The sequence below is a fragment of the Dermacentor andersoni genome, chromosome 7 (assembly GCF_023375885.2).
Source record: "Dermacentor andersoni chromosome 7, qqDerAnde1_hic_scaffold, whole genome shotgun sequence".
NCBI classification, from domain to species: domain Eukaryota; kingdom Metazoa; phylum Arthropoda; class Arachnida; order Ixodida; family Ixodidae; genus Dermacentor; species Dermacentor andersoni.
The window spans coordinates 13,357,810-13,385,139 of record NC_092820.1 but is presented as its reverse complement, the minus strand read 5'-3'; the positions used below and the strand labels follow the sequence as shown (position 1 = coordinate 13,385,139).

General features: G+C 47.1%; 1 protein-coding gene and 1 pseudogene across 2 annotated transcripts in view; both read right to left on the bottom strand.

Annotated features, from left to right (window-relative positions):
* d4 (double PHD fingers d4) overlaps nt 1–27,330 on the bottom strand; it is a 196,824-nt gene that overhangs the window by 66,826 nt on the left and 102,668 nt on the right. Inside the window, exons 5-7 of one of the 2 annotated variants that reach the window (XM_050182386.2) lie at nt 26,811–26,965; nt 21,119–21,470; nt 40–152 (exon numbers count right to left, since the gene is read on the bottom strand). In XM_050182386.2, the coding sequence (XP_050038343.1) occupies nt 40–152; nt 21,119–21,470; nt 26,811–26,965 (620 nt within the window). The remainder of the gene's footprint in view (nt 1–39; nt 153–21,118; nt 21,471–26,810; nt 26,966–27,330) is intronic. The other variant, XM_055073203.1, reaches the window with a different exon arrangement.
* LOC140219436 (piggyBac transposable element-derived protein 4-like) lies at nt 15,491–19,517 on the bottom strand (annotated as a pseudogene).

Here is a 27,330-nt window from a genome sequence, read left to right as displayed (position 1 = left end):
CGACCAATTGTTGGGCATTGGGAAAGACACGGGACGTACATCATTGTCCGAGGTTCCACACAGGCCGCAGGACTTGCATTCGATGCACTGCCAGCGGTACTTCTTCACCGACACAGTCATGTTGGGCGTGAACTGGAGGCAAGACGGGTGCGCTGCACACAAGGGAAGGGGGAGGGGAGCCCCTTATTTCTCACTCAGCTCTGGAAACAGTGCTACGGGAAAAGTGGGCGTGCAGCACAAGGTCAGTAGCAAGACATTTCTCAATGCAATTGTTTGGCGCACGTAAGCAATACAAGCTAAATAAATAAATCAATTACCGACATAGCAGTTGCGGAGTGCAGAAGTTTATGCCTGTTGTCCGGCAGGGTAGATGCATTCATTCCTGCAGAGCCACAGTTTCCACGTAACACTTTTCTGTGTTCATCTTAATTATTAATTTTATATTTATGCAAAACTCGTTATCAATTGATTTCAAATATCACATTGAACCTTTATGAAGCACACAAAGCAGTTCTTGATGAACTATCATTTTTTAGACACATTAAGTGTTATTTTAGGTGTTCGGAATCAAAGTTCTATTTATTTATTTATTTTCTTTATTCACTATTTTGTGAATGTTTCATCATTTCAATACTTTTGAGTCGAGCCATCAGACAGGCATGCTTTGAGGGACAACCTCGATGTCCTATGGAATGAGCCCACTGTTAACAATGCGCGGCCTGTGCATGTGGTGCAATTTCACAGGCAGCTGGTGCCCGCTACCATAATTCCTCAAGCTAAGCTGGAACAGCTTGTGGCTACAGCCGCAGTGGAAATCAGTGCTCTGCATCAAATTAACTAAATTCTTTAACAATTTTTCTCAGTTGTCACAGCTCCCGTGTCAGATTATATATATGCACACATATTCTTGACAAGTACAGTGGAATCTCGATAAACGAAAACCACTTAAATGGAACTGCCTCTTAAATGGAATACCATCCTCATGGTTGGCTGGTTTTGTATTCATGCGATTGTATTCAGCATTGTCTCTCAGTAAATGGAACTCCTGATAAATGGAACCAATTTTTCTGGTCCCTTGAGGTTCGGTTTAAAGAAAGTCCGCCGTACATACATCAAAGGATACATTAGGTATTACTACCATTCTTAGAACTATGGCACTTGACTTTTGAATTAAGGTCCAAAAAACAAACTCTTTCTTGCATACTACCTCACCTTTTAATCCACACGTATGTAAGGCAACATTGTGTCTTACCCCTCTTCATTCATTATTATTACAGTGAAAGCTCGTTAATTCGACTTCTGTCAATTCGGAAAATTCGATAATTCGACCTTCGCGCCTGGTCCCTACAATTATATATAGGAGTCTATGGGACGAAACTCTCGTCAATTCGGACGGATTCCAGCCCACTTTGGATAATTCGGACGATTTCGGGCAGCCACCGAGGCTCAAAAATGAAAATACGGCAAACGCGGCACAATAGTGATACCCAAACCAACGCCTCGTTGCCCAAACGCAGCATTGCCATAGACATCAAGTGGCTGAAACTTGGCCAATCCAATTGGCTCGACTTATGGCTGGATGGGTGCTTTTCCTTGTTTTTGCACGTGTCGGCGTTATCGACGGGGCCATTTTGTCGCTTTGTTGCTGTTGGTGCGCTATATCCTTGCACGTTGTTTTGCCAAGGACCGCTGGATTTAGCGCAGCTCAGTTATTGAACTTTATTGGTGCTTTTCTGTTGTGCGCCCGTGTCACTGCATTCTCCGCCGATGGCAACACCGGCGAAGCGGCCGAAATACGAGGCGAAGGACTTGGCTACCAAGGTGGAAATTTTGCGGGCCCCGAAGGACGGACTCTCTCGACAAGAAGCCATGAAGAAGTACGATGTGAAAAGAAGTACCTTGAGCACGTATGTGAAAAATGAACAGATTCTTCAGGCATTCGAAAGCGAGAAGTTTCGAGCGTCACAAAAGCGTCTGCGAACAGCAGCTCATCCAGAGTTGGAAGAGGCTTTGCTTCGGTGGGTGGTCGACTCGCGTAATGCAAATCTGCCATTGAGTGGACCCCTCATCATGGCGCAAGCCGAGAGGTTTGCACTGATGATGCATATCGATGCATTCAAGGCATCGGAGGGGTGGTGTGCGCGCTTCATAGAGCGACATGGCTTCGTTTTTAAGACTGTGTGCGGCGAAAGAGGCACTGTCAACGAAGACGTTGCCAACAACTGGAACAACGCTCAGCTGCTCGAACACATCGCCGCCTACGATCCCAATGACATATTTAATGCTGATGAAACAGCACTTTCCTTTAAGGCTTTGCCAGACAAGACTGTGACCATGAAAGGAGATCCGTGCATCGGTGGCAAAAGATCCAAGGAACGCGTCACCATTCTTTTAGCCGCCAACATGACAGGAACAGAGCGCTTGCCGCTTGTCGTCATTGGAAAGGCACAAAAGCCACGGTGCTTTAAGTATATGCCTGCTCTTCCGGTGGAATACCGAGCGAATAAAAAGGCCTGGATGATGTCGGAAATTTTTCGTGGCTGGATGCAGAAGTTAGACCGACAGTTTTCCGCAAAGAACCGCAAAGTGTTAATGGTGCTGGACAATTGTAGTGCGCATAACAGTGTCACCGGACTGGACAACATAGAAGTTGTTTTCTTGCCGCCGAACACAACATCGGCCCTCCAACCGATGAACCAAGGCATAATTCAGTATGTCATGACCAAATACCGCAGGCGCGTGCTGGAACGGATGCTCCTGTGCCATGATGTCGGCAAGCAGTACGACGTGAATCTTTTGAGCGCGGTCAACATTCTTGCCTACGTTTGGCACAACACACTCGAGCACGTCGTCGCCAACTGTCTTAGACAGTAGCTTCGTTGTGCGTGAGCCTGGCGATGATGCAGTGGCCGAAGTGTCGCTAGATGACAATGGGGATGACTGCAAGGATTTTGGAGGAGTTCTGCCGGATGCGGTGACACTCGCTGATTACGTCGGCATTGATGACGGCGTTGTTACAGCCAGCTCGCTTACCGAAGAAGAAATTGTCAGGGACGTGCTGCACGGCGAAGATTCTGAGGAGGAAGAGGAGCCGCTGAGGCCCTCGCTGTGTTGGAAGAATTTTGTTGGGACACTGCAGACAGCATGCGAGCTGCTAAGCACCTGGAAGGACTTCGTAAAATAGTATCCGCGCGAGTTTCTGCTCGAAAGCAGACGAGCATCCTCGATTACTTTGCGCATTAAAGGTTTGTTGATGAAAGTCGTGCATTTATTGTTTTTGTTGTCCGCTCTATAATTCGGACATAATTTACGGTCCCTAGAAGTCCGAATTAACGAGCTTTTACTGTATTATTATTATTGTTATTATTATTATTATTTATTTATTTCAAAGTATGCCAAAAGGCAGTCTTCTGAGAGTATTACATAGGGGGAATCATACATAATTACAAATATATTCACAGGCAAAGCAATATACTAGAAAAACAAGCAAAGAATAAATAAGAAATTCCAAGTTAATTAACAGTGAAATTCAGATGAAAGTATATTGCAAACGGCAGACACAGAAATATAAATTTGTACAAGCATCTTGCTGAATATGCACAGTGGGCACCTGAGTCAGCCTCGGAACAGCCCATTGAACAGCCCATCGGACAAACCCATTGCCACCTGTGTTGTCTACAACACAGAGGAAGATGCAAATTCCTTCAGCGTTTCTGTATCAAAAGTGGAATATTGGCCAGCAACTACACATGCTGAATCCCATGGCACCACACAATGGCACCTCAATGGCATTAACCAACGCTATAAAAGGACTGCGACACCAACATCTGTTCAGTAGGCCCATCAGCTGGCCTTGGAACAGTGTCATGGCAAACACACTGCAATTTTTTTGCAGTTTAGCAATGAATATTCTGCACTTAAAACAAGTGATCATAGTTTTAAGCAGTTAGAATGCCCAAACTGCTTGCATGCACTATTGTTTTATGCACGGTATCTTGTTTTGTCTTTGCTGATGTACTGCGGGCATGTCATGTCCAAACCAGGGCTGAGTACCCAACTAATCAAGCAGTTACTTGATGGTCAAAAAGGCATACAAGAAAGGCTAGGTGCTATCAAATATAAACGGAAAAAAGTTGAATGCATAGAAAAAGCATACAGTGCCTTGAAAGAAAGCTTGCAGATTTAGAGGATGGCAGGAGACACAACAGCCTCATTGTTTTCGGCATTCCAGAAAGCGAAAACAATACAATGAATGCTCTCAATGATAAAGTCATCACTGATCTTCCTCAAAGTACATTGGTCTTAGACGTGCAGTAGTGTTGAAATCTGGGCCAGTTGGTACTTAGTTGAAGGAAAAAACCAGTCACAATACACAAAGGACAATCAGTTGACTGGTGGTTCACGCCAACAGTCGTTGTGGTGTGAACCTCTCTTCTTGTCCTTTGTGTTTTGTGACTGGTTTTTTCCTTCAACTTAGATGTGCGTTTGGTGGAAACCAAACATCAACCAAATCGCCAACCAAACAACCGATCGTCCAATCAAACCAAACAACCAATCGAAAACCAATCGTCTACCAAACAAACCTCACCCTGTGATACTGAGATTGTTTGACCATCATCAAGAAATAAGCATACTCAAAAACTTTTTCAAACTAAAAGGAATGCATATGTCTACGTCTGAAGACTTTTTCACTACCACCAGGCAGCTTTAGGATGGTGCCGCTGAGCTGTGCAAATCGGGAAGGAAAGTTAAGCTTGCGTATGATAAGACTAGGGTTGAAAATGAATTGTTTGTATGGGATGATGAACAAATGTCAAGAGCACCAGTGGTGAGGGACCGTGGCAGAGCGAGGCGGACGGGATGACCAAAGAACAGTGGTGCAACATGTTTCACTTGCTTGAATGTAAATGCTCGCAGCATTGTTAATACGACCACTGACTTAGAGAGTATTGTCATGGCACAAAACGTAAATTATAGTACAGTCGAACACAACTATATCGAACCCGTCTACATCGAATTATTCTGTATATCGAACAATTTCTGAACACAGTATAGTTAGAATAGTACATATAGCAAAATTACGCTTTCATCGAACAAAAATAGCAGTGACTCCCAATATATTGAAGGTCAAGCAGTGCAAAAGTGCCCCCAGAAGTTGGCTTTCCCACGCGCTACTGGGTTTCCCTGCCGCCGTGGCTCCATCCAACCGCTCTCCCTATCATGACCGCGCTGCCTCGAACGAGCCGTCGACACCCCCCTGCAAAAAATGATCCTGGCCTGCCCGCAGCGCTTGCTCAGACAGCCAATCAGATGCTGCTCTTGTGCCCTCACTGTGCAAGATGGCGCAAGTGCAAGTTGTCTCGCTGCTTTTCTGAGTCATTGTGTTTGCGCCTTGTGGGCCTTCTCCCGCTGTGTTGCCGTGATCAAGCAGCAGAATTTGCCTTTTGCTGTGAAGCCCAACATCATAAATCGAGTCGAACGCGGTGAGAATTCGGATGTCCCCGCAGCGTAAAAGATTTCAAGAAGCACTCTTCACACGATCTTGAAGAATTGGGGCAGATTAGGCCTAAAGCGGACAAACTCTGTACCCGGTGCCCGGGGCACCCCGACGAGTACGCACGGCCGTGTACAAGTGGTTCATCCAAAACTGCTTCAGACATGCCCGCTTCTGCGTGCCCAGTGATGACTAAATTCTGATGAGTATGATGACGCCGTTGCAGATGTTGCTGAAGTTTAGAGCAACCTGTCAGAATTTCCGGAAGCCATTGACAAATCAACGGTCGATGAGTTTGTGAATACAGATGACTGTGTTCTGAACCCAGCAGAGCCCGAAAACGAGGACTACATTGCCGACATTATACCGAGCACAAGTGAAAGTGGGCACATTGAGGAAAGCAACGATGGTCCTTTGCCCACATCCTCCGAGGTGATTGGTGCACTCACACTAGTTCGGCATTTCTGCGCAAAGGTGAAAGGTTGCGGCCACAGCTGCTCTGACTCTTTAGACAATGTGGAGAAGTGCGTGCTGTCGCAGGCAGCGAAATTGCCCAAGCAGAAGAAAATACAGGACTATTTCATGCAAAACTAAGCTAGTTTCATCAATAAAGTGATCTTATAAATGGTATGTGCTTTTATGACGTCCAATTCCTTAGCAGGCTAATATCGAATTATTCCCTATATCGAACTGATAAGCGTTTTTTTGGCGAGTTCAATATAGCCAGGTTCGACTGCTAACTGAAACATGGTTAAACACCAACATTGGTGACTTTGAAATTGTACCCCTGGGTTATAATTTCTGTAATTTCTGCATCCACAGAAATGAGAGATTCAGGGGATGGTGGAGTTGCGTTCGTATTCAATCAGTCGTTACAGGTATTGAGACTGCCTGACATCACAGGAATTGAATGCATCATCATCAAAGTCACCATGGACGAATGTGTTTTGAGAATTGGAGGTTTCTATTGGCCCCTCCGAGTTCCAACAAAATCTTTTACAAAGGTCTTAGTAACTTCCTATTTACTTTTAGAAATCAATCCTGTAATATGATGCTTCTTGGCGACATTAAAGTTCCCCATGTGAACTGGGCCAGCAATTTTCTCTCTGTGCTCTGAAGTGATGCTGAACCTTTTCTTGACATTCTATTGTTTCATGATTTACCGCAACTGGTGAAGGTACATACCCGCATTCAAAGTGCCAAACAATCTGTCCTAGATTTCTTCTCAATCAGAAGAACCTAGAGTGAAATCCTAGTACTGTAAAACCTCGTTAAACCGTATCCGCTTAAACAATAGTTTCGTTTTAAAAGTAGTAAAGTCAAATCCTCGACTCAGTGGCCATTGAACATAATGTATTTTGTATCCACATAAACTGTACCAGCTTATTGCGTACATACCGGTTGACACGTAGTGTTTCCACTTTTCGTCGCGGAAGCATGGCAATGCGTCGTCTCCATCGGGCGGCCCGGCAGAACAACAAGCCTCAGAGATCGGCACAACGACCTCCAAGTGCCCTGTGCGTTTGCTCATGAAGCCTCATCAACATCAACATCATTTCGGTGCCGTGCCAGAGAGCGTTATGGCGTCGCGCAAGCGAGGACTCGCATCTTGCTGAAGTTCGGATAAAAAAGATGCTGGGTGCTCAGCATAGAAGAAAAATTTGACATCACTCGTGCTATCGAATGTGACACGAAGAAGTTGGCGATGGCACGTGACAGGGATCTACTGTTGACTACGGTGTGTGGCATTTGGAATGCGAAGAAGTTGCTCAGCAGCACTGCTGCGACCGTGAAGAGATGTCGGCTACGAGGTTCGACTTTTCGGCATCATTGCCTCTGTTGTTGACGAAGTGCCGGCCAGCGACAGTGATGAGGACGACACGGAAAATAATAGCATGGGCGATTCAGGCCCAACAGTGGCAGAAGCTCTGCATTACGTCATGAATGCAATCGTCATGATGAGAACAGCACCCCCCGCAATGAAAAGGTGCCCCGCAACTTCTGCAGCGCTACCGCGTCTGTGCACGGAGAATATTGACACGTCTCCTTATCTTTATCGGGCGACCACGTTTGGCCGCCTAACAAATGTTTTGAGAGCACATGCTCCGCCCAAGCAAGTATCGCCTAGCAACAGAAGCGCATTCTCTTCCTTCTTTTGCCATTCTTTCTACGCACGCCTCATTCTTTCACGCTTCTTTCTGCGGCTGTACTAGCTATGCGTGCAGAGAATTGTAAGCTCTGTACTTGCAGGGATGCCACACGGTCGCACTTTGCAATTTATGGACGGTGTGGTCTATGCACGCTTGCATTTTGGAATAGTTGAGGTGTCCGCCTCGAGTGACACTTGCAGTGTCCACGGCAAAGAATGTGAAAAACATACAAACAACAACAAACATTGCACCTTGGATGCAACATGGAGCTTCCTTTCTGTCAATATTTTTCTCAGCGTCTGCTTTGCGTGCGTCACTTATGGTGCTTCGGTTGTGCGTGACACCTAGAACTAACATCAATGTTTCCGTGGATAACTCAAGTATTGACATATTATGAACTGATGAGTTCATGGGCGAAATGGTTAATTTTGGGGCTTTCACTATAACAACCTTTCAGAATAACGAACTACTTTCAGCTGTCCAGTGTGACTTGTTATATCGAGATTTGACGGTATCCATGTCTTCGAGGGCGTAGTGGACCATGAGACTGAATATATTAGAATACAATTAAACTATGCCTGTGAAGTAAATGTCAATCAAATTTGCCTATATCCTTGATGTTAATAAGCCTATAGGTGATGTTAATATTCTGGATATGCTAGACAGCTCATTTTAATACTTTGTCTCTCTCTCTCTGAGTCAGATGAGCGTTTGGTTCACTACCTGTGGATTTTTTTCAAGAAACCTCTCATTAAATGCATACAGGCCTTTGTACCGCACGAGTGGAAAATAACTGAGCACAAGCCCCCGGATAACCACAGAGATGGTATGCTTGGGACGAAGACTGAAAAAAAAGCAAAACAAAAATATTAGCAACTAAATGTAGCATCGGCCAATGATTAGAATTCTGTGTTGAGATCACAGCTGAAAGATAGCATTGCTGGTGCTAAAAATCGCTACCAGAATGTGCACTTAAAAAAGTTTCTTTCTTCGTCTCCGGCCAAATTTCGGAGGTATCTTTGAGAAGTAAAAGCCAGCGCCTAAACTCGTTATAAACAATGCCATCACCAACAGATTTTTTGGACTCCAAAAATACAGACTCGGTGGATACAGACTCGGTGCCTGTCCTGCTAGGAGCCTGTTGTGGTCTGCAGTATGTAATAAATAAATAAAAATAAAAACAATCAACAGTAAACAGCATGGGTTTCGACATGCTAATGACAACTACGCAACTACTTGGAACTGCTCACAACCGTGCCATTGGTTTAGACAAACAGAGCCACATCTTAGTTTTAAGACTCTGAAAATGCATTTGATCGCATTTCACACCGTAAGCTGCTTATCAAGCTAGAACCAATAATTAAAAAATGATTTTTCATTAGCATGGATCGAAGCAGGGCCCCTTACCAGGCCTGGCCTTTCTTAAAGGACAAGAGCAGCAGACGCGGTGTGTGTGTTTGCTGACGACCTGCAAAGTACTGCACCCGCTGTGTGCCACACGAAGAGATGAGATTTCACACCAAATGGTGTGTGCCCTTCTTGCCGTGCTCCTGGCTGCACGTAAAGTAAGCCTAAGGTAATTCGCATTACTGAAATGTCACTCACCGAAACACGTGACTTTGAGAATTATTCAAGGCTACAGCAGTTATTTGTTTGATCTGTTGCTTCAGTAGTCTACTTAAAGTTTACAGAAATAAGAAAACCTACAAACCAAATGTCTACGGGCCCTTGCTTCATTTTTTACTGCTGCAAGAGAGATATAGTCAAATCTCGATGCAACGAATCTCAAGAGACCACTAAAAATCGTTTGTTATTTTGAAAAGTTGTAATCATGAAAAAATCTAATTCTCCTTAAAATCGTAAATGCAACCAAAATAGTCGCCTACCTTTGCTGAAAACACATCCACCAATGCGATAATGTCTAACAAGCACGAAAAATACACTGAGTATTCGGGAATGAAGCTGTCTCTTGGATGGAGCAAGTTGGGACCCAGGAATAACAGTAGAGATGACTGTAACTCGTAAAAAAGGCCCCTTAAAAATCCAGTACAAACTGGGCAATCATTACTTGTCTTTTATTTCAGCACATACATACTTAAGCCTTGTCATCACATCTGATTTAACAAGGAATAAACGCATGGCATATACTGAAAAAAGGGCTTCGAGAAAACTTGGGATACTTAGGAAGGACCACGGCGTACGAATAGTATGAGAGGTATGTGAACACCGCCCGTTCCAGCATGCACGTCTTGCATGCACTTCGGGCAGTTTCCGTAAGACGGCGCGCATCGTGTGGGGGGCCACAAGCGAATGAACACAGCGAAAGATGAAAGAGCAAACGCAGAGCGGGAGATGGAAGGCGCGAGCCACAATACGTGGAGACCAATGAGAGCGGCCCCTTCGGTGACATGTGAACGGGAAACTGGTGTTGTGCGGACCCGCCCGACCACTCATTTTGTACTGTTGTCTGCTCGCGCCACTCGCACTTGTTTGGTTGGTTTGGTCTCGTTCGCGCTTGTTGTCATGGTGAGAAATAAATGGGTCAACAGGTTTGCAAAACATTTCACATCACAAGAAACCATGCAGAAGCGACACACGTATACCAGCGCAAAGCATAGAAGTGCTCGCAACTGCGTGCGACGAACGCGAACGATGCTGTGATGTCGATGAGGCCTCACCCTTTAGAACGAGCTGGCGGCCCCCGAACATAAAGCGCCGTCACTCGGAGGATGGCAGAAGCGCACGCAAGTTGTCGGCGCGCCCTCAGCACAGTGAGGCGTCGCCGTTCGCACACCTCTCATAATATTCGTACACCGTGGGAAGGACGCTAGCTAAAGCAACCCATGAACTATAAAATGGCCCATAAAATGTATGTACAGTCGCCGACTGATTTTTCAGACTCAAAAATTCGGACATGCTCGATTATTCGGTCTGCTTCGCGGCACCGCCATTCTCCCCATAGACCATAATGTATAACGACTGCCGAAAGTTCGGACACCTTGAAACCTCTCGTCTGATTTTTCGGATACTCCTTGAGCTAACTCGATCGAGAGCACCATGCACCGACTCTGACCGGTGCACGGTTCGACTTGCTGAACGCCATTTTTGTTTTGAACGGAGCCTCCTTGCTGCCCCACAAAGTGGCGCTACTGCGAATCCCCGCTCATCATCATCGTTTCTGCCTGGTTCGTGGCCACAGCAGTTCCAGTCTCAGCTTAGTAAGCCATGTCAACACAATCCAGCAGCTGATTTGTTTCTTTCTTCATGCACCACGCTGCGAGTAGGCCACATTTTTCGTTTGTGCGACTGGTGTCAGCGTGACGGCATGGTGGTGTTTGCTTTGTGGGATGTGTGGAGGTTACGGTGATCCAACACGGCATACGGAAACATCACGTCAAGTGTCTAATGGCGCCGACAGTTGCATTGCGATTCTGGACACAGTCTCATTTTACAGTTTCACAGGTGCTGACACTCTTGTACTGACATGTGCAGAACTCGACAAGGGCAAGATTTCTCAGGTTTCTGCTGTACCGCCGGACGATGACTCCAAGTCGGAAGATGACGGACCATGTGCTACGCTGCCGTCGCATGCGGAGCATGTACAAGCAGTGACTGCTTTCAGCCGCCTATAGTGACCGTACGACCCTCTCCGAGATTCAGGCTTATTTGACTGCACGTAAACGGAACAGCGTGCAATGACGCACCACGATTTCTTCAAACCCACTGCCGAGCCCGAATAAAAGCGTGGAAATAAAGGATTTCTTTTTTTTTTTTTCTTAATCTGCTTTTTCGGAAACCTGTTTATTCGGACATTTCCGCAGTCCCTGTGAGGTCCGAATAAATGATCGGCGAATGTAATACCAATACTGGAATGTGCATCAGTTGCTTGGGGCCTGCGCACACAAGTGAACATAGTTAAACAGAGAAAGGCTGTTTAACATCTACCAATGCAACATATCTCTATCAGCTCTTTTGCAAAGTGCAAACTTGGAAATGTTACAAACTTGACGGATCTAGAGGCTATTTTATCTGGCATATCCCGGTAAGTTAGCAATAGGCAAAAGTAAGTACATCAACCCTATCAGCCACTGCAAAACGCATTCGTCCTACCCTAAAAAGGTAACCCAACACTTTTGCTATACTAATGTATACAGGTTGTAGTGCAAGGACTTAATTTTATTTCATTTGTGTGTACGTGGATTTTGTGAGAACTTGCGAGGGTTTTGAATTTTGTGTCAAAAAGGATAAAGAAAGAAGAACCAGAAGAAGGCGAGCCAAAGACAGCTTGCGTGCTTGGCGACATCGAGAAAATTGAAAATGGGAAAAGGAAGAAGAGGCAGGTGCCGAACGAGCAGGCAAGGCACGCTCGTGGTTTTGGAAGATGCAGGACTAGTGCGCTGTTCCGGGAGCTCCTGCTGCCCTGAGGACGTGCCTGCCTGTTGGTGCCAACGCAGAGTGGCACCTGGTGTGGCACCGTCTGAAGCAAGCCTGGCTGTTGCCTGCTCGTAGCACGGACCATGTCGGACCAGTGTAAGGCTGTATCCAGGATGAGGCTTAATTGAGGCCTAACCAAGGCCCTTGCTTTGAGGCCGCCTCTTGCTCGAGGTGGCATGTGCAAGTGTGGCGGTGCAAGCCACCTGCCTGACACCCGTTCAAGTGCACGGTAATGCAGCCGGGGCCCGTCGCCTGCCTCATCTGACGACCGGTGTCGTCATCGTACCTTGGCTTGCCTCCCACATGAGTCATCGTGCCTTGGCTTTCCTCCAACTAGAACTGTCACGATAGTTCTACCGCCGATAGTCGTCACCATTGGAACTGAATATGTGAGACGTTTTCACTCCTTTCTTGAATGCTGCACGTAGGACTTAATGTAGACATATGTTTGTTTTAGTGACTTTTGTTCTGTACTATGTGTTTACTGCTTGTTTTGTTTCACTTCTAATATCTTTGATAAATGTTGGTTCACGTCTGTCCGTGAATCTCTGACGTTCACTTGATTGCACACAGACGTATGTGATGAACGACCGTGACACAGGTATTCCTTTTTTTCTCGCTCGTGTTTTGCTTGCACTATTTCAGTGGCACTGCTCTTTTGTTTTATTTTAAGTTGTGATTTGTTCTGATCTTGTACATAAAGTGACTATTTCATTCATGACTGGATTTGTCGTCACTTTTGTAACCTGACATGCTCTCGTGTACTTGTGCTCTATTGTGTTCGGCATTATTATCTTTTTAGATAGTATTTGCCGCTGCTTTTGTCTCTCAGTATAATCTTATGCAGTTGTTTCACATGGTATTCAACGTTAGGTTTCTGTATGATAGCTATTTTTTCACTGCTCAGTGTACTATATAAGTGATATTTACTACTGCTGTAGTATAGCAGACTTTTGTTAATTCAACTCCGGTTAATTAGATCACAGCCGAAGGTCCCCCCCGGCACCCATGCACTTCTATGGGCTCAAACTTTCGCTATTTAGATGCTAAAACCGACCTTTGACAGATCATTAAAACTTGCCCAGTCAGCACACATGGGCCCGACCGCTACATTAACCCCAATAGCGACCCCTTTTAATGGGAGCACCTGTCCCAGTGGAGCTTAGCAGACAGTGAATGCATTGAACACATGTCATCTCTCATTGAAACGGCCTATTTTCTGCCCACCCTAGGATGACTTGCAAGCAATAACCATAGTTCGCAATGTTTGTTTACAGTATTTACTGGATTCTAACATGCGCTTTTTTTTAATAACAAAATTGAGCCGAAAATTGCCTGCCCGGTGCAATTGGACATGAAACCAAACCACCTTCGCAAAATTTGCATGCTTTAACATACAACACAAACGTATGGTGCCAAAGCTGAATTTTAAAGAAAAGTGTGCGGCAAAGGTGACCTTAGGGCACGGGCCGCCATTGTGCATTAATCTTTATTGCTAAAAATCGTGTGCATGTTAGATTTCTACATTAGTTTATTACTTAGGACACATAAAAATGTAAGCGCTTTGATTCGGGGCGGTGTTAGAGTAGGGCAAATAATTCCAAATGAATCAGCGGTGCACTTTGGCATTTTTTCTGCATTTTGTTCATTTCGACCAATTGCAAATTGTATAATTCGCTCAATTTCATCAGTCCCGTCAGAGTCAAATTAACAGATGCTGACTGCATTATATTACTTCGTATTAGTTTATATCTCATTCACGCTTTTGTTCTGAACGGATGATCCTTCCTCCACTGCATCTTGTTAGCTCGACATTTCACCTTGTTCCTTTTATAAACCTAAATGTTCTGTATTGCCTCACTGCCAATGTATTGCCTAGTACTGCCTAAAGTCTGGAATTAAGACTGCCCTTACTTTCCTAAATAAACAAACAAATGCACTTTGCCAAGGCAATGCATCGCTAAGCTCATTAAATTTTTTGGTGCCAGTAAGAGCAACTACGTCGGGCAATTGATGATTCCAATCGATTATCGTTCCAAGTCCTAGAGAGACCAGCATTGCTCAGTGGCATATTTGACACAGCGATCTTGAACTGCTGCCGAGGCAAACAAGCACCCAACCCCCCCAGAAAGCGATGTACTTGGTGGGCGACGGTCGGGTAATTTTTGGTTTCGGAGACTACCGTATTTACTCGCATAATGATCGCACTTTTTTGTCAGAAAAATTGACGCAAATTCAGGGGTGCGATCATTACGCGGGTTAAATTTCCGGCGAGAAAAAAAAAATGTTTTTCCTCCCGCCTTTGCTGCGGGATGCGGGTGCGGGACACCAAAACAAAAATGGCGGCCGGCGGAGCAAGCCGAACGCGCCGAACGCGATCTTTTTTTTTCTTCTCGTGAGTACATTACGTGCATTGAAACAGTTTCTTCCGTATCAGTGATGAATAATATCGTTAATATCGGCAAGTTTGCGGCAATAACGTAGCCATGTCCGCTTTGAGGGGACAGAAACAGAGATGGGCCGGCGTGCTGCGGAAACTGCGGCATCTGTCTTCACTACTATCCTAACACGGCACGTTTCCGCTAAGGGTAGGCGAATATCTTAGCTGTGTTACAAGCGTCGGCGTATGAATAGGGTACACTTTTAACGTATCAGTGTAAACGTGGCTACTATCATTGCCGCACGCGATTTGTTGCGTGCTCACGAGTGCAGATGACAAGAATCGAAAGGTGCCTTTTTTGTTTCTGTTGACCACAACCATTATAAAGCCTACCCATAATAAAGGCAAGTTTGGTTGCACGTCTTTTTACCATGGAAGTGCGGAAAGTGATGAAAGTAATGAAATGAGGCATCTACTTAAGAATGTTTGGTTCGTGCAGACGAGTCGTTCGTGTAGCATTCGACAGATGGTAAGCGCGATCATTATTAGCTAGACTCGGCACACGACATATCGCTGCGGCAAGTTCAGGGTGCGATCATTACAAGGGAAATAAAAAAAATCGAATTTTGACGACAAAATTCAGGGGTGCGATCATCACGCGAGTGCGATCATTATGCGAGTAAATACGGTAATCTAGTTCATGATATCCATTGGCAGGACAATTTCGCTTCATTAAAATTAGGTTTTAACTCTTTCGGGACCGCCCAAAAGAAGGCAATTCTGATACTTGCTAGAAAATATTTTTTTATTCAATGAAATTTTTGCGCTATCTTGTTGACATATGCATCAAAATGAAGCTAAGTGATTGGACTTTTATTGTAGAAAAATTGAAATGACTAAATAATATACATAACAGAAAAAAAAATCTCAATATGCAAAATTTTTTTTTCAAGTAAACAAAAGAAAGTTGGAAATTGTTGCATATGAAAGTAAAAAGCAGCACTAAAAAAATTCCAGAATATACAAAATGTGCTAAAATACCTCTATGACAACTTTGAGGCAAAAAAACTTTGCAGGCTTATGTACATTTTTTTTTGTGTGTGTGATTTCTCACACCACTGTTCACCCCTCACTTCTGTGCACCCTCTCTGTGCCACTCAAGGAAGCAGTTCCGCGCAGCATTGAAGCACAAATGTGCGTTGCAGTCACTGCAGAAAACAGTAGTCTTGACCTCATTCTTGGTTTGTCGATAGCAAAGTTTACAATTTTTGCGTCTCTCCACTTTTTGGGGCTTGTGAAGTGGAGGCTTTGCAGGTGGTGGTGGAGGAGCACGAGTTTGCTTGGCTCCTTCAAGATGAAGAAGCTGTTGCACCAGTTCCTCCCTGAAAGCTAAATGGTCAAAGGAAGCATTTCTGGCCAGCTCAGGGACGTCTGGATGTAATTTCCTATATTCTTGGAATAGTATGAAACTATTCACGCATGCTATGTCGATGCAGTGGAAGAAGAGAGTCTTCCACCAGCGGACACTGCGCATCAGTACATTGTAGTAGCCAATCATTTGATCTGATTTGTCTACTCCAATCATTCCAGAATTGTATTCGTGAATTAGCAAAGGCTTTGGGATAGAAATTTGGGTCCAGGTACTTCCCCTTCTTTGTCTTCTTTTTGCAGTGACTGTTTCGTTGGCTGTGTGCATCGTGCTCATCATGTTCACTACGCGTCGGTCTTTCCATTGAAGATAGAGAATTTCTTGGTCGCGCAACCATCTAATTTCACCTCGTTGAGCTTTCTTTTCCCAGCGCATGTCTTTCAATTCAACAGGGAATCCGCGGCGGTCTTTTCACGTAGTGCCGCAAGCCAATGTTTTCCGATCGAGGAGGTGACTGAACAGGTGTGTCGAGGTGTAAAAATTATCCATAAAAATTTTGTAGCCCTGATCAAAGTGTTCTGCACACAGCTGGCAAACTACATCGAAAGCCAACCCGTGGGGCCCTGGCTGCTCGCGCTTGCCTGTGTATACAGCAAACTGCACTGTATACCCGGTGACCGGGTCTGCAAGAACCCAAAGCTTATAGCCCCACTTGGTCACTTTATCCTTGATGTACTGCCGTATCCCTGATCTCCCTTTCGACTTCACCATACGCTCATCCACAGAGAGGTCTCGATGAGGCTGAAATAGCTTTGCCGACACTTTATTCATGTGCTGCAGAAGCCACCACACGAAGCGAAGCTTTCCTTTTGACATCTGAGTTGCATCGTCCAAGTCAGCGACATGTAGCATCGCAAGCAGTGCTATGAAGCGACGCCGCGGCATAATTCGTGGCGGCAGACCACTATAGATGCTTCCCACATTCCAGTAAAGCTTGATTCGCGGTGCTTTCAAGATGCCCATGTAGATTATGAGGCCAATGAACTTTCTCATTTCACTTGTAGTGACCTCTTCCCAAGACCCATCGGGACGGGCATGAGTGGGCTTCTCCAAGATCTTCGTGTAGGCATATTTATTGGTGTTGTCGCAAACAGTCTGGATAACATCGGCCGAGAAAAAAAGGAAAAAGAAGTCCAGGGCGGTGAGAAATCTCTTTGTGGTGCTTCGGAGTGCCACACCCACATCTTCGGTCAGATGCACACCAGGTTCCCGCTTGGGAGAAAACTGAATACGCTTCTGCCGCAGGGGCAGGACGTCGTTCCCGTAGGTTGTGGAAACCCTACCAAACACAGAAAAAAATTGAGAACATATAGTGATCCCGCGTAAGTACTCAAGAGCGGGCGGAAAGCGAAACTAAATACTCACCTTCGGACACTTGTTGACGGTCCAGGTGATTGCGACGCTGAATCACTCTCTGAACTGAAATCAGAGCTCGAGAATTCATCTTCGGACTCTTCGCTACTCGTTGTATCGGAAAAATCCGCAGTTGAAGCAGCTGAATCGCGCGACAGACGCTTCTTTCTTTGCGCGGCCTGACGCGATGTCGACGCCATGCTTCTCAATCTCCGCCGCCGCCGCGGCCAAGATTAAAATCTCTCCTACGTCGCCGCCTGCCGCGAGAGAGGCGAATTGCACAAAAACAAAAACTAGAGATGTGAAACTACCCCACTAGATGGCGACACGGGTTCCACCGCGAAAATTTTGCGTTTGAGAGCGCGCGCAATTCGATCGTGCATTTTTGCACGATATCCGGACCGCGGTCCCGAAAGAGTTAAGGGGGGACACTGCTATTAAATTATTGTTCATCATCTTTTTCCATCAATATTAATGAAACGTTCCAGTCTTGTTAAGATTTTTGTGCTGATTTCAAATACGTAATTATTTTTCCAATAGGCCATTTAGTTCTGAAGATAAATGGAATTCATTGGCCATTGTTTGTGGAAACAATAGAAAAAGAACTGCACTACAAAAATTCATATTGGCACATGCCTAGGTACTAGAAAACATAAGAAACACAATGGTAGGAATACTTTTTTGATATATTAAATATTAGTAATCTTATAGCAATTCAATCTTCGCTGTTCCAATTGTGGGTGCCCTATTGTCTGATCTAAAGCAGAACTGAAAAATTTTAAAGCATAAATTCAAAAATCTGTTCCTACCCCTGTGTGCTTTGTACACTCAGCTACGAGCCACAACAAAAATTATGCCTCTACCTGCCTTGAAGGCAGAGATATCATTGCTGCAAATCAGCAAGAAGTCAAAAATTGGTGTTTCGAGAAAACGAGAAAAAAGAAATGAAGTCACTTTTAATCAAAAGTGCAGAAAAAATTGTGCACTATTTCGCAGTGAAAGTGGCTAAAAGCCACCAGGAATGTAGTCACTTTGACTACGGCCACCCAAATGGCGTTTCCTGAAAGAATTCTGCATGACTGTAGTGGTCTTGCGCTTTTTTGCAGATGCAACTGCTCGACGGCAGTCCTTCTCCACCATGCGTTTCATGCTTCGTATTCCAGGGTTAAGGTGCAGCTCTTTCAATATTGCTGCAGGGGTCGTCTCACAGCCAGCATTGAATTTCATGACTGCCTCAGCTACTGCGGCTTGCACGGTGAACAGTGAAGCATGCTGTTCCTTTGGAGCGAGTGCCCATATCAGGGAGTGGAGAGACTCGTTGCTGTTCTGAGTACTGCCCCGTAGGCACCGCTCAAGGAGCTTTTCATCCGACAGGCGCTCATATATTGGTGACAGGGCTTCACAGACATGAGAAGGCAAATTGCAGCAGTGCTTAGGGGCTGCCTCGCCCTTAGCACTTGCTCCATTTTGCCGGCACCACGAGCTTGGTCCTGGTGGACAATAGCTGTGGTCCGATACCAAGTCATTTGATGTTGTGCGTAATAAGTGGTTATCACAGCCCTTTTCATTCCCTGCATATAACCCTTGTGAGTCTTCAGGGCCCAGCCATATTATCGTGACAGCTTCGCGACTAAGTCGTTAGTGAGTTTGCCTTTACCACCAAGGCTCTCCAATCCAGGTCCCTTATGCTTTGCGATAAGGTTTCGCAAGCTTGTGCCCATACGTTTCTGTACATGGTTTGTACAGTCTTCCTTTTCCACTGAAATGTATCCATATACTCTGGCTTCCTGCAGCGCAAGGAAAGCGCGACTGTCGCCATCCGAGAGTACGGTGGTGTACCTCAGGTTATGCCGTTGCAGTGACCTCTGGAAAAGGATGAGGGCAGTTTCAACTTCCATTTCGCCGGCCTTCTTGGTTTTTCTGACAGGCATGGCTCTCCTTCCAAGCTTTATAACTCGGATCATTATCCTTTGGCCCACGCTCACAACCAGCGCAGAAGTTGCTGAGCACCACATAGTCGATGACTAGCCCCGTAAACAGCTCTATGACGGTGCCTACGCCAATGTGAGACGAGTGGCCGCGCGTCATCCAGGAACCGTCGTATGACATGGCAATATTTCCCGGATTTCCAAGCTCCAATTCGTCGTACAGTTGCCGAACCGATTGCACGCACAGTGCTGTCTGCTTCTCGGCAGCAAGTGCCGCCGCGGGTGCCGACTTCCTTTTCACATACCGCTGCCACGTTTTCGTGTGAAGACCACAGTGGGAGATGTTCATTGTGGCAAAAACATCGTTCAGCACCGTTCGATGATTCCCGGTGGCTTGCATCGCGTGCGCAGCAAGAACGTTCCCAACGACCGGGTTGCACTTCTGGTTACCGTTCACGCGGGGCGAGCTCCCCGCCGACACAATATCACAGCAACACGCGCACGCGATAACAATCTTTATGGCAAGGCCATATTCTCATTCGCGTTTGCCTACTGTCACGCTACTGCCGCACACCTTGCACTTCACAAATGACATCAGTCCGTTCACGGAGTCCAAACTAACGATAGCGAAGCCTACCTCCACATCGACTGGTGCAGCCACAACGTCGTCGGCGTGAGTGAGGGAATCCAACTTCCGTTTTGTTGCTGGCGTTGAAGCAAGGACTTGAAGTTTTCTTTTGGCATTCATATCCCTCTGCAGCGAATCCGCACGTTGCAACAGTGCAGTGTCACGCCGAACGCGGCCGCTGTCCGTAACAATTTCACTCGTTGGTGAGCTGGCTAGGCCTACTTCAGCATCGTCCGCGGCTTGGGCATCATTTGCGGTTGGCGGCGGGCTATTCTCAATGTTTTCCGAAGGAACAGAGCGCTTCTGAAAGTTATAAGCTGATCGCTTCTTCTTTCTGCCGAACTTGTGCCTCGTGGCGAACTTCCCCGGTGGATTGGACATAGTTCCACGCTTGTCACAAACGTACGACTGAGAACAACAAGACATGTCGTCGCGTCGCCTGCGGAGTGGAGCAGATGACGGGAACCTTGCGCAGCCAACCACAGCACGCGTTTTTGGTCACGTGCGCTAGTCAATGAATCGGATTGCGCGTTCGGACTTCTTTTTCTCCCCAGATTTCAACGTCACTGGGGAACCGACGGAGTCCCTTTTGGCGGGAAATGAAAGAAGGAAGGCTCCTCTTTCCAACGACACCAAGATGGCTGCAATCGCGTGCATAGAAAAAGAGCTACGCACCACGATAAAAAGGGCTGTTTTTGCGCGGAATTCAGCTCACAGTGATGTTATAAATTGATATTGCGGACGAAATACTTTTCCCTGAGATTCGAAACTTAGTGAATTAAAGGAATATCAGCTGTAGATATAGAAAATCTCATTTTCAAAAAACCTATTCTTTTGCGATTTTTTCGCCGCAAAGAGCCGTGTCCCGTATTAAACACATGGATCTTTATAGGAATTTCAAGGGCAACTGCATTCACTTCATTATATCTATTATTTCTTTATAATGAGGTTCGAGTGTATATTACACAGTCGTCGGCCAACAATCAAGTATGAAGAAATTCAGTAGGGAAATCATTAATACAGATCAGAAGAAGCAAAGATCAAAGCACAGTGCCAGAGGGTACCCAGGACACGACATGGGCTAGAGAGGAGCTGTAGTTGTTTACTTAAGGCATTCGAAGAGAAAGAAAATTCTTCATCTGTAGAACAATATTTGTGCCAATATCTAGGCAAGCTAGTTTTTGAAGAAGCCCGTGGGTAGGAACACGGCCAAAAGCCTTCGAATAGTCGACCCAATTACCAACGTCTAGTGGCGAGTGTAACCCGAGAATAAATCCAGCCGGTTGAGTGTCCAGCACGGCTGGCCAACCACTAGCACTCACCAGAGCGGCCACAGTCCGAGCAGGAGACGAGTTCCTCCGGCTGCCGTGTCTTTTTGTTCTCGCCATTGTCGCCCAGGCAGAAGTCACAGTAGGGGCTCGGGTTGGCCAGGGGCTTGCCGCTGGCGCTGCGGCCCTGCTGCGGCGGCGGGGGCGGCTGCTGGGAAGGGGCAGGCACCCCCGCCTCCTCTGCAGGGGGGGCAGCACCCCCCTGGGGGGTCTTCAGGAAAGAGAGGAACGAGTCCTGAAACTTGCGCAGCCCAGCCAGGGGGCTGTCACCCGAGGCGGGGCCGCCACCGCGGCCACTGCCAAACTCTCCACCAGAAGGCGCACTGCTCGAGCCACCGCTGTCCTCCTGCAAGGCACGACACTTCAGAGGGGACGACTCTACGCATTGCGCAGGTTGTAGGCTTCGATTCACTGCAGCAGGCAAAGCTGTACAAATATTCAGTCAAGCTAAAGTCATGTACATTAATGCTCGAGAACATCTAAGGCTTCCAAGACGGAGCTTTAGTAATCGAGAAATTTAGGTAAATGCAGGACAAGTGAGAATCCACTGGAACAATGTGCGATGATGTAGCGACTCCTCATTATTCTTTTACTAGTACTCAACTAGTCATAGGCTAGTAATAAAAACATCATTGCACTGCATTGTAAGCTGGAAGAAAATGGTACACTAGTCTACTTCCATTCTTAGACAAAACCACTTTTTGCTGATGCTCTTGATGCCAGGTTTCATTTTCACTCTTCTCTGCACTGCCAGCACTTTTGTGTTTCAGTAGTTTTGTTATCGTGCAATGCTGCACTGATTTTGCCGGCTCATGAAACTGCAAACGAGGCCCAAGATTGTTTTTATGATTTGACCTGCTCTTTCCCTTCCTTTTTAGCACTGTTGACTCTGCCTTGGCTCGGTTCTTGCATTTAGAAACCATAGTACCGGTATCAGGCGCTGTTTCAGTGACTGACAGCAGTAAAGGGTGGTGATGGCATACGCAATGTCACAGCTCCCTGCTCGGGGGTAAGTGATTTTAGTTGCGCTAGAGGACTCTTCAGTGTTTTTATTTTATTTTTTATTATTTTCTTTTTTTACATGAAACAATCATTGCGAGGTTTCTAGAATGGCAATGTAACTACAGGTGTGCGAATATCGAATAGTAGATCTCGAATCGAACATCAAATGTCCTGCAGTGGGTGCGTCATGCATCTCAAAGAGCACAGTCTGTCGTAGCTGTTTTGGCAAGACCAGAAGAAGATCAGAGCCGTCAGGGAGGAAGTTCCTTCGATACAGAATGTCGCCCTGGAGGACATATCGGCGAACGGATGCGTCGGTAGGTGTAGAGTGCAGACGCTCGATAAGTACTCGCAGCGATAGGTCTCGGTACTGCTGATCGGCGATGTTAGCGAAGGCAGACACAGAGAAAATGCCGTCGGCGGTACTACTGTCGGCGTCGTCAGGCTCGTCTACCGGGTAACGAGACAGGCAGTCAGCGTCCTTGTGTAGTCGGCCAGATTTGTAGGTGACAGTATATGAATATTCTTGGAGGCGTAAGGCCCAGCGACCAAGTGTTCCTGTAGGATCTTTCAGTGAGCATAACTAGCAAAGCGCGTGATGGTCTGTGACAACGGAAAAGGGTCGGCTATATAAGTATGGGCGGAATTTCGCAACCGCCCAAACTAGGGCCAGACACTCACACTCAGTGATGGAATAGTTGCGCTCCGCGGGTGAGAGGAGCCTGCTGGCATAAGCGATAACACGGTCGTGGCCACGCTGGCGTTGTGCCAGTACTTCGCCAATTCCGTGACCGCTGGCATCAGTACGGACTTCGGTAGGCGTAGAAAGATCAAAATGGGCCAGAACGGGAAGCGTTGTGAGAATGTCGATTACATGTGAGAATGCAGAGGCTGCGTTATCGCCCCACTGGAAAGGGGCATCCTTTTTCAAGAGCTCGGTTAGCGGTCGTGCTATGGCGGCAAAATTTCTCACGATACGGCGGAAGTACGAACAAAGGCCGATGAAGCTGCGCACATCCTTGGCACACTTCGGAACAGGGAAGTGCGCAACAGCATGGATCTTGCCTGGGCCCGGTTGCACTCCGTTCGCGTCAACGAGATGTGCAAGGACGGTAATCTGGCAACGGCCGAATTGACACTTTGATGCGTTGAGTTGCAGACCGGCTCGACGAAAAACGTCCAGGACTGCTGAGAGGCGCTCGACGTGCGTAGCGAACGTTGGGGAGAATATGATGACGTCATCCAAGTAGCACAGGCACGTGGACCATTTGAAACCGTGAAGAAGGGAGTCCATCATGCGTTCAAAAGTGGCAGGGGCGTTACATAGACCGAACGGCATCACTTTGAATTGATAAATACTGTCGGCTGTTACAAAAGCAGTCTTCTCGCGGTCGAGATCATCTACGGCAACCTGCCAGTAGCCGGAGCGAAGGTCAATAGAGGAGAAATAGCGAGCACCGTGGAGGCAGTCAAGGGCATCATCAATCCGAGGTAGGGGATACACGTCCTTTTTGGTAACCCTGTTAAGGTGCCGAAAGTCCACGCAAAAGCGCCATGAGCCATCCTTCTTTTTGACCAGTACAACAGGTGACGCCCATGGACTACATAATGGTTCAATAATGTTCTTGGCAAGCATTTTGCGAACTTCTGCGTGAATAACTTGACGCTCAGCTGCTGACACTCGATACGGACGGCGATGAATAGGAGGGGCATCGCCGGTATTAATGCGATGTTTGACAGCTGTAGTTTGGGCCAAAGGACGATCATTTAAGTCAAAAATATCGTGGTAGGAAAACAGAACGCGGTAGAGTTCACGAGCGTGCTCGGACGGCAAGTTGGGCGCAATCATTTTCTGTAAGTCAGCGATGGTACAATTTGCCGACTGCGATGGTAGAGGAGTATCGGATGAAGTGTCGTCTACTGCAATGGATGCTACTGAGTGATCCTCGAATGAGCAAAGCTGGGCCAGAGACATCCCGCGTGGCAGCACCTGTGTCGTCAAGCCAAAGTTGACCACTGGCAGGCAGACGCTATTCGCCGTAATAGATAAAACTGTACGAGGTACTGTGATCCCGTGTGTAAGGAGGACGTCTTGCATAGGAGCCGCGATGTAGTGACCGTCAGGGACTGGTGGGGAAGACACTAGGTCAATGTAGGTCAGTGCGGAAGGTGGCAAGCGAACGAAGTCGACGGAACTGAGGCAACTGGGGTGTGGTTCAGCAGGATCCAGAACAGGCAGGTCAAGGCGGAGAGTACTGGCAGAACAATCGATGAGAGCAGAATGTGCGGCGAGGAAGTCTAAGCCGAGGTTGATGTCGTGGGGACAGTGGGCAATGACTGTGAATAGCACGATTATTGAGCGATCGGCAAAGGAGACGCGGGCGGTACTCATACCAATTACAGGTGCTGTTCCACCATCCGCGACACGGACAACAAGCGTCGTGGCGGGCGTGATAATTTTCTTGAGCCGGTTACGAAGGTCAGCGCTCATTACGGACAAATGCGCCCCAGTGTCTATGAGTGCAGACACAGAAACACCGTCGACTTGCACGTCAAGAAGGTTCAGATGAGTGGGCAACGTAAGTAGAGGATTCGGCGGCGTAGGGAGCAATGCAGCGTCACCTCGAGGCGCTGCATCGTCTAGTTTGCCGGCTGGGAGCGGCGTCCAAAAGGAGTCGGTGAATAGGAGCGACGGGGCAGGGGAGAGCTAGATTGTCGTCGTTGGGGCGAAGGCGAACGAGAATAAGAGCGGTTCGGTGCAGGAGAATCAGCGGCGCCGTTATCGGAGCGTGTGGCATAGGGGCGAGAAGGGCCACCTGGGGGGCGAGAGTAGGCAGTATAAGTAGACCGGGTCGGGGAACTCCAGCGACTGCGACAGTGCCGAGAAATGTGCCCGGTTCGATGGCAGTGGAAACAAATGGGCTTGTCGTCAGCAGTGCGCCATTCAGATGGGTTGCGGAAACGTGGTGGGTGAGAAGATGCGGGACGGGGCGGAATTGAAGAAGGTGGATGGGTATCAGCGCGATGGGCCGAGCAGATGGTGTGAAGGCCCATGTTTTCGAACTCCTGGCGGACAACTGCCTGGATCAAGGAAACCGTGACTGCAGGTGCGTTGGTGGGGCTGGAGTCGAAGGCAGCCGGATAGGCGGCCTCAATCTCACGCCGGACGATCTTGGTGATATCGCCAGTGTTGTTGGGACGAGGAGCGTCGGCACAGGAAGATGTCGCTGGGGTGTTGGGCAGACGGGCAAACTGCCGGTCAATACGTCGGCTTTTAGCGAGTTCCAGGCGGCGGCACTCTTTTATAACAGCATCCACCGTCGCTACGTTGTTGCAAACGAGCAAGTTGAAGGCGTCATCGGCAATGCCTTTGAGGATGTGGGCAACCTTGTCTGACTCAGTCATGTGGGTGTCAACTTTGCGGCACAGAGCCAAGACGTCTTGAATGTACGTGACGTAGGGCTCTGTTGATGTCTGCACACGGCCGGAAAGCGCCTTCTGCGCGGCAATTTGGTGACCGTAGGGGTTGCCGAACAAGTCTCGAAGCTGTGTCTTAAGTGAAAAACAACTGGTGAGCTCATCTTCGTGCATGCGATACCAAAGTCTAGGTGTGCCACCGAGGTAAAAGATTACGTTGGCGAGCATAATAGTAGGGCCCCACCGGTTATTGCGGCTGACGTGTTCATACAGGCTGATCCAGTCATCGACGTCTTCCCCATTTTTGCCCGAGAATACGCCAGGATCACGGGGAGCGGGGAGAGTGATGTAGGTCGTCGAAGTGGCAGCAGGTGTCGGAGCTGGGGGAGTCCGGTTGTCGTCGTCGGGAGCCATGAAGGAAGGCTCGACGTAACGTCCACTGCGAAGCTCCGTGACTAGGTACAGGGAACGTCGACACCCACCAGATATGTTACGTAGGAAGACGCAGACGAAAAGCTATGTACAAATATATTTACACGAAAATACGCTGCGCTTGGCCAAGAGGCAATAGCCCGTGCTAGCTTCTGATCGTCGTCGTCGTCTTCACACTGCTCGCCTTTTCGTGATGGCACACATTGTTCCGTAGCAATATCGAGATGTGACTGTATCAGATTACTAATCTATGGCATAGTCTACAGGTACAAACATATCAAAGACAAGCTTCCAGTGAAAGCTTGCCACTTGCCATCCCTACCTGCTAAGCCTTACCAGCACTGAGCAGCAAACTGCAGCAACTGGGAAATGCTGCGGCTTGCTGCTAAGTTGAAAAATACTTCACAGTGGTCACATGGCACATTGAAACCTGAGGGAGCACCTTGACAAGAAAAGTGAGGGCACCTGTGGCTGTCTGAATAGTGACAACTTTGTTTGCAACTGCCATGTTTACGACCCTTGTGTGTTTACGATCAGTGACAAAAACTGAGTGACACACCATGCAATATCTGAAATTTCAGTCACCATTATCCATTGGTTCTATGAAGTATCTGGAAACACAGTGGCAAAGTCCAAATAATCGAGCAGGTCCGTGACATCTGAAATCTGTCAAATCAGTTGGCAACTGTATTGCCAATTTGTAATGGCAAGCCCAACTTGGAGAGACGCCATGCAGCACTCTGCTCAGATGACATCCTTACCTTCTATCTCACAAACACTACTGCTGTGATTCACTGCACGCTTTCCAGATTAGTGGAAGGCAATGTGGACCCACCTGTTGGGTCGCAGCTGAAGGTGGGTGATGGTCGGCCGGGGTCGCCGTGGCTGTACTCCCGCTGCCGCTGCTGGTGCCGCTGTTGCTGCTGGCAATATGGCTGTGCGCATAGTGGTACGACAGGCCAGGGCGCGTCTTGTACCGCACACCGCATACTGCATGGGTAGCACAGTTTATTTTTACTTGTTTGCTTATTTATTTATCTACGTGCCTCAAAGGCTCCAGTTAAAGCATTGCGTCAAGGGGTAGAAAAAAAAAGACATGAACCAAAAACAGGAGAACATCCAACAGAACATGTCAAACAAGAGATAAGAAAAACTCATTCGAACAGTAAAGCTTGCAAGAAAAAACAAGTGACAGAGCCATGGCTTTCATAAGACAAAACACAAATAGAAACGTGCATAGCTCAATAAACTTAGGAAAAACAATTACAGTCGCTAACCAATAATTCAGACTCGATAGGGACTGCCAGAATGTTAGAATAATTGAGAGTCCAAAATACCAGATTCCCCAGAAAATT